Genomic DNA, 14067 nt, shown 5'->3' on the forward strand with positions numbered 1-14067 from the left:
CAGAAGTCTGGGAGCACCCTCCCACAACTGGCCTGCGGGCCTCCAAGACCCTAGGCAAGGCCTTTCCTACAGAAGGGCGACTGCTTCTCAGTGGCTCTGATAGGCGGAGCGGCCGGAAGACCAGAACATCCTGTCCTGCTGAGAATGGGAACAGAAGCCATCAGCGGGCTTCCCATCCCCATGATACACCCCATGTTACCTGATCACTGGCAAGAACTTTTCTATGGAAATACACTCTTCATTATCAGAGGTCTTTTTGAGTCGGTCGGAATGCAGTAACTGAGCAGATGCACAGACGTAAACTCCCTGAACACAGATGTGTTTGTGGCTGGTTGGCTGGCTGGCTGGCTGGCTGGCTGGCTTGATTGATTGATTGATTGATTTTCAGTTTCATGTGTTTTCATTATTATTTTTTATTTTATTGAAAATATTCACAATAAAAACTCCCTGTTCACATGACATGGTTAGTCTTGCTCTACTTTGTTCAAGGTAGTCTGTTCTTTTAACTACAGTTTAGCAGTTGTGGTTAAGAGCTGAGATTCTGGAGTCAGACCCTGACTAATTGACTTCCTGGCTCCACCCTTGCTGATCATGCAGGTTTGGCCAATTGACCTAATATCGCCAAGCTCCAGATTCCTCGTATGCAAAGTGGGCATGGAGGTGGTTCCTACCACATAGGGCAGTTGTGAGAAGTAAGTGAGAAAATCCATGTGAAGTGTAAGTCGTGGTGCCTAGCACAGGGTAATATTTACTGGTACTGTTTTTCCCCTGGGGCCATGCTGGGAATGCTTATTTATACTCTTATTTCATTATCTTGGTTTCCTTAAATCCTTGTTAGAAGAAGGCAAGTCATAGATAATAAATAATTATGGTTTTTTATTGTTTATTTCCAAAGAAAGAATCTGTCTTTGTTGATTTATAATATAGAATGATTTATAGTGGCTCACACACGGAATTCAGGTGGACACTAAATTTCTCTGGCAGTGAAAGTTCCTCTGGGAGAACATGGCAGTATATGGAAAAGTCAAATGAGGATTTTTTTCCCCCTTGCTGGTAATATCAACTCACATTTCTCAGTGTTTCTGGAATTGTTTCTATTTGCTTATTCATTCTTTGATGATGAAGAAGGACACAGTATTCTCATTTGGAAATATATGATGTCACTGTAGATTTTTCCATTACCGTCTGTTTAATATAATAAAGATATAAAACGTGCAGGGGACAAGGTTAAAAACATGATCTGGAATCTGGGGGTGCCATGAAGTTAATTAGGTGACTCTCACATCTGGTGGGGAGCCATCATTGATTAAAATGTCTCTTTGGAGAATTTCATGCATTTCTCACCATAAAGTAAAGGACATTCTGGAGAAGAGAGGGAAACTTAGGAAGGGAAATAAAGCTCCCCAATTATTTGGATCGTGTTTTTTTTTTCTTTTCCCTAAAAGATTGTATTTGTTCAGTCTTTAATTAAACACCGAGGAAGTACCAAGTCATTGGCTAGCAGCTGGGGACGTGAAGGTTGATGGTGACCACCCTGTGCTCAAGGTACTCACAATGTATTAGCAAGAGACACACACACCTGCTAGGATTAGGAAAAAAAATATAAGCAATATAATTGAGGTGTTCACATCTTATCATAGACCACTTTTTAAAATCACAAAAACTAGTTTTGTTTTCTAGTAGGAGACGCCACCCTTTTCCTTACAGTAGAGTCTCGAAAATGCCTTTATGTGTGGCCACAAAAGTTTGTGAGAGAATTGTAGAAGATATACCAGAGTGAAATGTCAGTGACTTGTTCGGTTTTTCTCCCCCAGCCACGAAGGCATACATTTTGGTATTCTCCAAACTTGGGGTGGGGGTGGCGTGGGAGGTATTTATTTGTAATTCAAAGATTCTGTAATGTGTTGCTATAGGTCTTCTTTTTTTTTTTTTTTTTAATGTTATGTTAGTCACCATACAGTACATCATTACTTTTTGATGTAGTGTTCCATGATTCATTGTTTGCGTATAACACCCAGTGCTATAGGCCTTCTGCTTACCTCTGAAACCATTTGCTGGTTAAGTAGTGGCTGTTATCACCAAAGCTGAAGAGAATTTGATTTGAGTTTGTATAACTTGTCACTAAGTGAATAAAAAAGATTTTTTTTTAATTGGCCATAAAGGTTTTCTTTTTTCCTTTTAATAGAAGTCTGGTTTTTAAAAAATTACACATGAATTATTTTTCCATAGTACCCATCGTCAGTCTATTTTTATCGACCCCTTAAGGCATGCTTAAGCCGAGGGGGTATGTCATTGGCTTAGTACGTATTGATATTCTTTCTGAAACAGGATATGATATAGTATAATAACTTGCATAATCAGGATTCTGTCTAGACTGGTGAAATTAAAATAGTGACAGAGCAAAAGGAATCTCTTTCTGAAATAGAATACTTTAGGAAACGTTGCTTTACCGGAATATTGATGAAGCTTGCAAATGCAGAGTGGTATTTTGTATCAGTATTAAAGTTAAGGTTTTAATATCTAGAACGTCTTGTTGACTTTCGTATATTTATCTTATTGGTATTCATGTTTTTGGACTGGCCTGTCAGAAGATAAAGAAATTTGTTTTAAACATTCCAGTAGGGATAAAGAGGAGCCTCAAACATAAATGCATCTCAAAAAAGTACAAAAATATAAAGTAGCGCATGCCCTCCGTGATAAAGAAGAGGGGAATAAGGTCACACTGCTTGTGTTTGGGACTAAAATATAATCAATACACATTCTTTGATGACTAAGAAGCAAAACCAAATACCAGTCTTACACCTCAGGAATTTCAATTAACTAAAGCCAGGTTCTAAAATCATTTTGGAGCTCTGCATTTGTTTAATAAAATCATTTGTTTCCCAATTTATTTTTCTAGGTATGTTTCCTTGAACAAATGACCAAGGAACTATTTTAAGCCAGGGGCTGCTTTGAAACCTGCTGAACCAGATTTCCACTTCTTTCATTCCCTTGAGGCCAGGAAGGGTGTAGGGAGGGTGACCCTGTACTCTTAGGACCGGGCCTGACTGAATCAGTGGGTGTCCCGCGCAGATGAATGACTTCTCTTTTATCTCAATAGTCTGGACATATTTGTTCTTTATTTCTATAAAGCAGAGAAAAGATTTACCTTGTAGCATTCATATGAAGTGCAAAGGTTTTGAATTAACACATGGGAGATAATCAGTACTCAGCTATGCTCCAGGTCTGTGATCTTGGGCAAAACTACTTACTGTGTCTCAGTTTTCCCAGCTATAAAATGGGCGTAATGGTAGTACTGTCTTTATAAGGGCATAGTGAGGATTAAATGGGTCCATTCCTGTAAAGTCCTTAGCAGAGTGGCCATCAAGTGGTGAATTCTTGCAAAAATAGTATTACCTAGTATGATTATTTAAGTATAATTCATTTATCCGAAGATGAATTTTTACACATTTCCTTTGAGCATGTCTTAAATTGGAAATACTGGTGAATTTTCTTCCACTGTGAAGAAAGCATACAGTCTTGCTCCTTGAATTATAGCAAATGACGATTGGGGTAATAGTAATTCAACTCTGCATGGGAGCGGTCATTTCCAGCCTCGACTTCAGAATTGTATCGGGTGGGAACTTTAGCTTCACTTGAGAATCCTTGCAGCGATTTATATTCTCGCCATTCAGACCTCATCAGCCGCCGCTCTCCGGAAAAATACCCAAAAAACCCACAGATAAATAGGTGTGGAAATGACCCCACAGAAATGTGCATGGGTTGCCCTTTCTCATATGAGAGGGCAGGAATAGGTATAATGTAAGAATAAAAAAAACCAAGGTAAGCCAGGTAGTTGAATCTGTTACATGTATCTATCTAGATTTAAATCACAAAAGAAAATAAAAATGTTCCAGAACAGTCATAAATTCATATCCATATGCGTCCTTAGAGATGTGGTTATGGCTTTCATTTCTTCCCCTGTATGAGAGAAGGGAGATTTGCGTTGACAGAGCCATTACTTAAGGCAAGGATCGAGTGGAGAATAAGCATGGAGAGTTGGTAGTTCTGAGCCTCACCAATGCCCTGCACTCTCCCTGCTTGGTCCCCAGGCCGAAGCTACTCTAACCAAGGCCACACTGGGTGCTAATACCCCTGGTACTGCATCCTGTGGGTGTCGGCTGCGTGTCCTCTGCCTGAGGCAGGCAGCCATTTGATTCTGTCGCAGGCACCAGGATATTGAAATTCAGAAGCTCATGGTTGCTGGGACATTCATTTTTCTCGGGTTGATACTCTTTCTCTTTTACTTATTTTTTTTTTTATTTGAATATAAATGGGGTAACGTTACCTTGGATCTAAATGATGTTCACAAGTATATTGATTTGAATTAGTGGCTGATCAATAGCATTTGTGTTTGTATTTAATTTGGGGACCCTGCAGTTTCAAATGCAAGTTCTTTGGGGGGTTTGAGGTCTCCTTTTCGCCCAGTGCAAATTCAAGTTTCATTTCTTGCGCCTTCTCTTGGTGTTTTGGACGATGTATTTATAAGAGCATAGAATGTTAAGCCTTCTGCTAGGTGGTTAGCACTCAGGACGGTGTCCCTGTGGGATGTTAGTTAAATAGCGGGACACACAACATGAAAACTATACTCTTAGCTACAAACACACAAAATGTGACAGGTCACCGTTTTCCCTTAGTGCCCTTGTTTCTACTTTTTGGAATACTAAGAATGACATATCACTGATATGGAAACCTAGTCTTTCGAAAGTTAATTTTTTGTCTGCATATATATTTGCGTTTTCTGCTTTTGCACTTGACGATTTGCCAGTATTGTCTGAAGTGAAGCAAATGTTTATTGTCTTGGGCGTGCTTCTCATTTACAACAGCAATTCTGACATCGAATGAAGGACCTAATATGTTCTGAGTTTACCTCGTATGATTTAGAGTAACTAGAAGAGTATTAAGTCCTTAGATATTAAATAATTTTCAGAATGTTAAACTTTTTTTCTCTTGTAGTGAGAGATTTTTCTTGAGGCTGAATAGAAACGGACTTCCCAAAGCCCCAGATAAACCAGAACGACACTGCTCTCTTTTTGTGGTAGGTGGATCTTATTTCATCTAGGAGGCAGACTCTTCCGGTTGTACTTTATGTTACTTAAGGGAAATAAATTATTGTGAGAGAGCATAGTGACTTTGCTTAAACTTTGTAAATAACACACGGAGTACAGTAGGGCGGGGCTGCGGGCCTGGGGCTTAAGGAGGGCAGGTGCTGGGATGAGCACTGGGTGTTACACGCAACTAATGAATCGTTGAACACCACATCAAGAACTAATGATGTACTGTATGTTGGCTAACTGAACATAATAATAAAAAGCATAAAATAAAATAAAAATGCTCGACGAGACCACAAAACAAAAACACCAAAGTCCAGTAGTGCCCAGAATCCTGAATACCGACCATTCATAGACACATCTCCGTTCGTTTGGTGTATGTTAGAGCCTGTTACACTCCACATGACATACGGCATTTAGAATGTACTTCATAAATGTTTAAAGAATGAGTGAGAAATTAAAAGAAGAATTTTTTTTAAAGTATTATTTGACATGAGTAGATTACACTATAAACTTGTAGTGGTATTTTTATCTTATTTCCAGTTTTTATTTAAATTCCAGTTCGTTAACACAGTGTAATATTAGTGTCAGGTGTACCGTATAGTGATTCCACACTTCCATATAACACCCTGTGCTCATCACTGTAAGTGCCCTCTGTAATCCCCGTCACCCCATTCCACCTCCCCTCTGGTAACCATCAGTTTGTTCTCTGTAGTTAAGAGTCTGTTTCTTGGTCTCTCTCTCTCTTTTTCCCTTTGCTTGTTTGTTTTGTTTCTTAAATTCCACATATGAGTGAAATATTGTGGTATTTGTCTTTCTCTGACTAACTTACTTTGCTTAGCATAATACTCTCTAGCCTCATCCTTGTCATTGCAAATGGCAGGATTTCATTTTTTATGGCTGAGTAATATTCCACCGTGCGTGTGTGTGTGTGTGTGTGTGTGTGTGTGTGTGTGTGTGTGTAATCTATCTATCTTACATCTTCTTTATCCATTCATCAGTTGATGGACACTTGGGCTGTTTCCATAATTTGGCTATTATAAAATGGGCTTTTTTTTTTTTAAGCTTTATTTGACATTCGTAGACTAAGAGTGTTAAGTTGATTGTGGTGGTATTTTTAGAACAGGATTTGAATTATATGCTTCTGCTACGAAATTCCATTAAGAATGTCTACATTGTCTTTCTTCTGTTATTTGTGGAAATAATGTGCTATGACCTTTAATACTTCTATATAAATTATGAGTTTTAAAATACCCCCCCCTTTTTTTTTTGGCAGGACTTGGGTAGCAGTGAGCTAAGAAGGGACATCTACATCACTGTGCACATTATCCGAATTGGTAAGTCCAACACTTGGCAGCAGGGCGAAGAAGTGCTGAAAGGTTGTGTTGGTGTGATTTCTCTGCTGTCAGGATCAGAAGGAAGTGAAAGCCAGTTTGGAATCTAAGAATCCCCGCATTTGGGAATTGTTCCCTCACCTCCCCAAACTCAGGGGCGGCCTCCTCACGCGTCACACATAGATGTTGTTTTCGTTCCGTGTAAGTCATTCGGTAGTTTGTGGTGCTTTGTTTTGCTTTATTGGACTCCCTAAACATATTTGATTCAAAATTTCTTACTTGTCTTTGCAAATTCTAATTGCTGTGAACAGCATAAATTAAACGGTTAGGATCTGGATTTCCTACAAGTTTATGAAAATTTGATACTAATTGGCATCTTCCAAAGTGCAGATATGCTGCAGAGCATTATTGCAAAAAGAGCTACAAGTAAAGGGTTATGAAACCCTGAATGCTATATATTTTTTCCACTTTGACAGTATCATCACCTCATTAAAGGGTCTCAGAAGTCCTCCTGGGAAATATTAAAATGCCTCTCTAACTTCGTTGGCCCTGGCTTTCTCCAAATTTGATTTGACCATGGAAACATGTATATAATGTGGCATTTATTACTATCCTGCAGAGCACTCTTTGGGTGTTCCACACCGAGCTTGCACAACAGAGCCACAATATGTTCACTTGTTCTTGCTCATAAAATGCCTCTAAAAGCAGGTATTTTATGACAGAGGACCTAGGTACAAGGAGGAAGAGCATAGCCTACACAGTTTTTCTTTTAAAGCTAACCAGCTGATACTGGTTCCCACTTCTTCACTGACTGTGCTCCATTATTTGCCTGGGAATACTTCTGTAGGATGGTCATATATTGCTGTGCAATCCTGCATAGTGATCTCTATTTTTATACTTTTTTATCTTATGCATCTGATAACCACATTGTGCACTGAGAGAAACTATAAAACATGTTGCCATTCTAACACAGATTTTCTATATATTTTTTCTCATAAAAATCAGTTCTGAAAACCCATTTTCATTGTATGCTATTTTTTTAGTTGAGGGGCAGTTGAAATTAAAAAAAAAAGTAAACTGTTTTTCATTTTAATTCTCTTTTTGTAGGAGGGTATACATGGGGAAGAAATTGGAAAGCATCTTTAAAAATGTTGGAAAAGTTGGAAGGCATGCTGCTGATCATTTACTTCTTGAGAAAGCTTTTGTGTTCCCAGGGTGGTAGGGGTGCAGTTTGTTAGATAATTCTTTGTGAGTGTGGTTTTTTTTCATTCAAATTCGTAATGCCATTTGTTCATGTAAAATGTGGCTTTGGATGCCTTCCTGTAAGCATTGCATTTGAATATAATCTTCTACAGTATGGAGAGAAAACTCCTTTTGCTTTCAGAACCTTTTAGAAGGTATCTGCAGGTTTTTGTGAGAAACTCATGTGGCAGAGGGGGCTCTGGGCCCTGCTTGCCCCTGGTCTGGGGGGCCCTCCTGCGGAGGAAGCTGCGTGCGTGTTGCCAGTCACACATCTGCCTTTCGAATACGTGGTGTTGAATTAGTGATTGCATTTTTTCCCTAAGATTTTTATGATCGTTAAGCCATCAGAATGAATGTTGAATCAGAAATTACCTGTTACCCCCTTTCCCCCCTGAGCTTTGGTCAAATTAATCCTCCACTGAGATTACTGCAGAAGCTGCCTGTTGGTCAGGTCCCATTTACCGGTTTGACATTTTGAGACTGAAAAGAAATTAGATTGAAGGTAAGAAACTCTAAGAAAGGGCAAGGCTTCATCTGCTGCAATGAAATTAAGGAGCAGAGGATTCTTGTCTATCAGGGACAGATAATTCTTACTTTTCCTAGAATATCCCTTGTACCTGCTTTAGTAAGAAAAGGGCACACTGACCCTCATCGGCTGCCGAGAACAGGAGCAATGGCACCTTGCCTCAGAATCTGAGCCCGGATCTTTGATTGGTTAGAAGAGAAGGGGAAAAGAAGAGAAATAAATAGTCCCATATCCTCCTGGCCACCCTGCTAAAGGTTTTTCCACCTCTCTGTTTCTCCTTTTGGCTTTCAGCTGGTTGCTAAAAACTGTTTACTAAGTATTGCTAAATATTTTTACCTTCCCTATGCCTATCTTCCTTTCTGCTTAGAGAATTTTCCTAGAAATCTGACCAGAACTGTGAACTTTTATTGATTCTAGAGTTGGGAACGCCAGGGCTGGCATCAAGTAGTCTTTTCAGCACAGGATGTAGACCAAAGTTTTGTATCCAAAGCTGTGGTGGCTGCAGGGCTGGGGAAGAAAGCTTGAAATTAAGGGTCTGAGGACACGTGCAGTGTGGAGGCTCGGGAGCGATGCTGCCCAGCGGTCAGAGAGAGGGACCGAAACCTCCCTGCCCTCTTCTCAAGTTGTGAGGGGTCGCTCCCCGCATTCCCCGAACGTGGCTGTCCTCCCCAGGCACCTACAGTTTTCCCTTTCCTGCAGTTCTAGCCGAAGGGGGTCAAAAAATCAGGGTGCTAGGCCTGCTGTGCCTAAACTCCTGGGAATTTAGAGCTAGAGGAGTCCATGGAAATAATCGTGATGGGCGTTTCAGGGGTTTTGTTGTTTTTTATTACTAAACTTCTTGTGTGATGTCAGTTGACTTTGAAATACTCCACTCAGAAATCTTCTAGTCTCTTTGTCGCCTTGCATTTACAAGGGAATGATTAAGCAAGAAACATAAATCATGATATTGGTAAGGATTGGAGGATGTATTTCATCCTAATTTAATCTGTAATAATATTCAAAAGAGAGATAACCTAGAGTTTTTTTTTTCCCATTTAACAAGTGATCAGAGTTTTAAATTTGTCAGTTTTGTGAGTAAAAGTGTGATCGGTTGATTAATTCAAGTATGACATGATAAAGTGTTTGGTTTGCCAGTGTAATTTAAATTTAAAACATGGGTTGAAATTCAGCCACATATTACAGCATCAGGTCATGAAAACATGATTCTTTGAATTTTCCACATCTAAAAAGCAACTGGCATGTTTTTTAGTTTTGATTCTATCTGATAAAATGAGAAGTTTTCATGCTATTTGTAAGCATTTCCCTAAAAATGATGCAGTGCCGTGGTAGTTTTACTTTATTAATGATGAATGAAAGCCAACTTGGATATTGCCGTCCCCCCCCCCTTTTTTTTAACCCATCTAACACTGGATTTGGGAGAGTCCTGGAGTCCTCTAGAAGTGCTATGGGAGAGTTTTGCTCAGATGGAAAACAACTTCTGTATCTGTTGCCAAGCATCTGGAAACAGATTTGCATATTTTTTCATTATTTTTCCTCACCTTGTTATATTTCAGCTTCACTATACTTTCTGCTTTCTGTCTTCAGAACAATCTATTGGTAAATATAATAATTAATTAAAACAGTATCTCAGTAACATACTTCAGAATATATAACAATTGAAACAAGATGAAACTGTGTCAGAGTGAAAGCCATGCCAGGAAACGTCAGCCATCGGCTGAATTATCATCAGCCCGAGCCCTGGGTCAGGCAAGGGGCCTGCACGCTCCTTTGATCGTTTGTACTTACTTGTTTTACCTTCAGGGAATCTCACACTGCTTCCTTTTAAAGGTGCAATATTTGAAATAGCCCTCAAATAGAAAAATGAAACGGGCACCAGTATTGCATTTATTGCCTCGAACCCCCTGGGATGCCTTCATGAATCCTTCGGGGAGGGTTCCCAAATGTGGGATCAGCTCCAGTCTCCATGTTTCGTTGGCGACAGCTGGTGCCCAGAGTTTCATCGGGGAGCCCAAGGTCACACAGCGAGGTGCTTGGAAAGGAGAGTCAGGAACTCAGGCAACATCCTGTGGGCCCCTTTAATTGACCAGTTAACGTTTGAGATGGCCTCTGTGTCTGTTTAAGGTGCACCAGTCAAAGGGCTGTATGGGCCATGTTTGCTTTTCTGTTGAACAGGTCGAATGGGAGCAGGAGAGAAGAAGAACGCCTGCAGCGTCCAGTACCGGCGACCCTTTGGCTGCGCAGTTCTTAGCATTGCCGACCTGCTCACAGGAGAGACGAAAGATGACCTCATCCTGAAGGTGTACATGTAAGAAGCACGCCGTGGAGGGGCTGGGTGGCTGCAGGGGCACATGTGGATCCCACGTGGGAAGGCCGCTCCAAGGGGTCATGGAAGAGCAGGGGGAGGGCTGAGTGTATGAGCCCCCTCAGAAACTCAGTCTGTAGACTCACTGCAAGCGAGCCCACAGGTCACCATTCACCAGTCAGAGGACTTGTGGAATCAAGAACCCAACAAGCAGGTTAGCAGTGGGGTAGCCTGTCTACTTCGCAGAGTACCTCCTCTGAATTTAAAAACCGAACCTGTCCTTACCCTCAGAGAGTTAATTCGTTCTTGGAAAACAGAAATAGTTTTTGACATAAACTAATTAGAAGTAGGAACAGAAAGCAGGCAGGTGCTTGCCCTTGTATCTCATGTATTGTTAGTTGGGTAGCTCTGCCCAACAAACGACCACGGAGAGGAGGGAGGCTTAAGAAGCAGGAGTTGATTCTCTCAGTTCTGGAGGCTGCAAGTCCTGGGTCAGGGTGGTGGCTCGGTTGACAGCTTCTGAGGGCTGCCAGGGACAGTCTGTCCCGTGCCTCTCCTAGTTTCTGGTGGTTGCTGGCAATGTGTGGTGATCTGTGACCCATAGATGCGCTGCCCAACACTGTCTATGTCTCTGTGTCCGCATTTGCCCTGGTTACAAGGGCATAGTTATACTGGGTTGGGCCCCCACTCCAGTGACCTCATTTTAACATGATAACCTCTGTAAAGGCCCTGTAAAGACCCTGTGTCCAAATAAGGTCATGTTCTGACGTACTAGGGCTTAGGACTTCAGTGTTCTCTCTTTTGGGGGAAACACAGTTCAACTCCTAGCACTCCACTAAGAAAATCACTTAATGTATTCCAAATCCTAAGTTAGTTGAATTCTTTAAATGCACATGGTTTCCGATCACCCCACCCAGAGCGTCTCCCCACAGGTTTGGAAAGTGAGAGTTGACATACCATGATATCTTCACCCTGGGGTGAGAGAGTGGGTAGGAGGGTGGGGTGGTTTGAGGACCGTACTGCTGGCCACCACCGTGAGCGAGCTTGCTTTAGTATCGTTTCTGTCTGTGGAGTTGATACAACCGACGTATGCCAGTAGTTTTCATATGTTGGGTTAATACAAGTGGCCCACTGCCTGTAGGACACAGACTTCAAATTGCTTTTTGACCACTGCTGGAGGGTTTCATGGATTTATCCATTCTCCACCCTGTGCCCCCGGGACCTGTGCCACACATTTGCTAATTAGTTGACAAAGATTTGTCTATAGCCTGTGGTTTAGGACCAGCAATTCTGTCTATTCTCTTTTAAGGGGGATAAAATCTGTGACCTTGATTTTAAACTTGAAAACTTTGGGTAAAACTAGTGGGTAGTAAAACTCACTACTCTTTTTATCATGTGGCAGCCCTCCACTTCCATGATAATCCTCTTTCCAAACTCTACTGATGATCATGAAATATAATGTATTTGAAGTAATTCTGGGGAGAATGGCCACCATTTACAGTGTGCTTACTATGTGCGAGGAACTGTGTTAAGCAGTTTCCCCGTATCGTGAGTTTATCCTCGTGACATACCATGAAGCAGATGCTGTTGGCTCTGATTTCCATGTAAAGGGACAGAGAGGCTAGATCATGCCCCAAACTGCCTGGCAAATCAGAACGGGAACCAGATCTGAAGTCAGGACTGTCTGACTCCAGAACTTGAGCTGTCTCAGGTCCTATGCTTTCGGGTGTTATTTTGACACCACTGTCTAGTAATGTGATAACGATGCTGTTGTGTGGCCTTGCTTTTTAAGAAAACTAGAATTCCTTATAAACAGTCTCGTTTCTGAGAGTAGTCTTTCCAGGTGTGGGTAGCAAGCGCTGTATTTATCTTGCCATTGGGAAAACAGGACCGATGGTTGCATGCATCCGCCTTGATTATGCAGCCTGCTAGAGAAGCCCCATGAGTTCCAGCTCTGCCTGTGGGAGACGCTCGCTCTCATAAAAACAAATTGTGTTGCTCTTTGTGGTTGTTATTGTCTCTTTTTCTTTTTTTTTAAATAAGCATCAAATAAGGTTTTAGATTTTTCTTGCTGGAAGAGATCCCCTTAAAAATGCCAGTTCAGCAAATTATGAATCTGTTTCAGGAAGCTTGCCAGCCAATCAAAACAGTCACTGTAGATTAAGAAGAAAGTGTGATTTCAGTAGAACATTTTAAGGAAGTGCCTGTTAGAAATGATTTGGAAGAAATTTCTATTTGTTAGTGTGACCGAATCCCTAACCCATCTGGGACTCAAATACGAAACGGTAACAAATACCTCATCTGAGCCTGGAAGATATTTCAGGCACATACTTGAGCTTTGATTTTACGTGGAGTTTTGTAGGTTAAAAGCATGAATTCTGAGTCACTTCACTAATAGGAAGCAAGCCATCTCTCTTCCTTCCCCACTGAGCTGAAATAAGAAAACTAGAGGCAGAATATACTAAATTGCAATTTGATGTCCTGCAGCTGGACAGGTGGGAGGGTTTCATTTCATCTTAATTTCCCTGCCTTCTAAGATTCAGTGCTCTCTCTGGTACCCTACTGTTAAGTGGCTTGAAAATGACCTCCATCGTGTTCATCCTGGAAAAGCATATGGTGATGAAATAAATATGTAATCAAATCGTGAACCATCCGCTCTGGATAAGATCACAAGGAAAAGGAACCTACTGTGGAACATTTTGATTGATAGTGTATAGAATCTTGATATTCAGTACCCTTGAAAGGGAGCATTTGCGGCTAATAAAAATTAGTGATTTAAAAACATACTCCAGTTAGGGAGGCAGCCCCCCTCCCCCTCCTGCCTAACCAGGGCAGTCATGGCAGTAAGGAAGGATGACCAACCTCAATATTTAGGAGCCATCAGGAGTTACCAGACAAAGGGACATCCATCCATTCATTAACGCATCACATGCTTTTTAAGTACCCACAGTGTTCAAAGGCCTGAGGGGGACACATATCAGCAGGTCCTAGGTTCATTCCTTAAACACCTTCAAAGTTTCCTAGGTGAACTACAGCATGTGAACAAAGGTGACGTGAGCTAGCAAGTGACACAAGCTAAAGGAACAAGGCTATGCGAGTAAGAAGATGGGAAGATGCCTTTTAGGCCTAGAAGAGAGAAAGCTGGGGAACTTTGATTACCCTTCAGTGGGAGGGTAATTTAATGACCCCCTTGCAAGTTGTGTTAACATCAGTTACATTTTGCTTGTTTTGTTGCATTTTGATGCTAACCAGACTTGGTCACGTTATAGTAGGTAGAGACCCACTAATAAGAACTAACTTTCGTGGCGCATTGAGTATATGCCAGGCATTATCCTAAGCCCACGCTTATTTAATTGCAGTCTATTACCCCCCTTTTCACAGGTGAAGAAATCAAGGCACAGGGAGCATAAATAACTTGCCCAAAGAATGTAACTCAGTTAATAGGGTTCAAATCCAAGGAGTAGGACTTTCAGTCTGTACTGCCTTCCACTGTATGCATTGTTTTCTGAGATTTTGAGGTGAGGGGGACTCTCATGAATTGCGAGTTGATCACAGCCGCTCCTGGCATGAGAT

At 41.2% G+C, this 14067-nt stretch overlaps 1 protein-coding gene across 4 annotated transcripts in view; it reads left to right on the plus strand.

Annotated features, from left to right (window-relative positions):
* DOCK4 (dedicator of cytokinesis 4) overlaps window positions 1-14067 on the plus strand; it is a 409713-nt gene that overhangs the window by 218562 nt on the left and 177084 nt on the right. For all 4 annotated transcript variants that reach the window (XM_045792824.2, XM_045792826.2, XM_045792825.2 and 1 more), the window contains exons 9-11: window positions 4996-5077; window positions 6367-6427; window positions 10365-10497. In XM_045792824.2, the coding sequence (XP_045648780.1) occupies window positions 4996-5077; window positions 6367-6427; window positions 10365-10497 (276 nt within the window). The remainder of the gene's footprint in view (window positions 1-4995; window positions 5078-6366; window positions 6428-10364; window positions 10498-14067) is intronic.

The sequence above is a fragment of the Ursus americanus genome, chromosome 3, assembly GCF_024610735.1.
Source record: "Ursus americanus isolate L20-20 chromosome 3, mUrsAme1.1.p, whole genome shotgun sequence".
In the NCBI taxonomy this organism is placed as follows: domain Eukaryota; kingdom Metazoa; phylum Chordata; class Mammalia; order Carnivora; family Ursidae; genus Ursus; species Ursus americanus.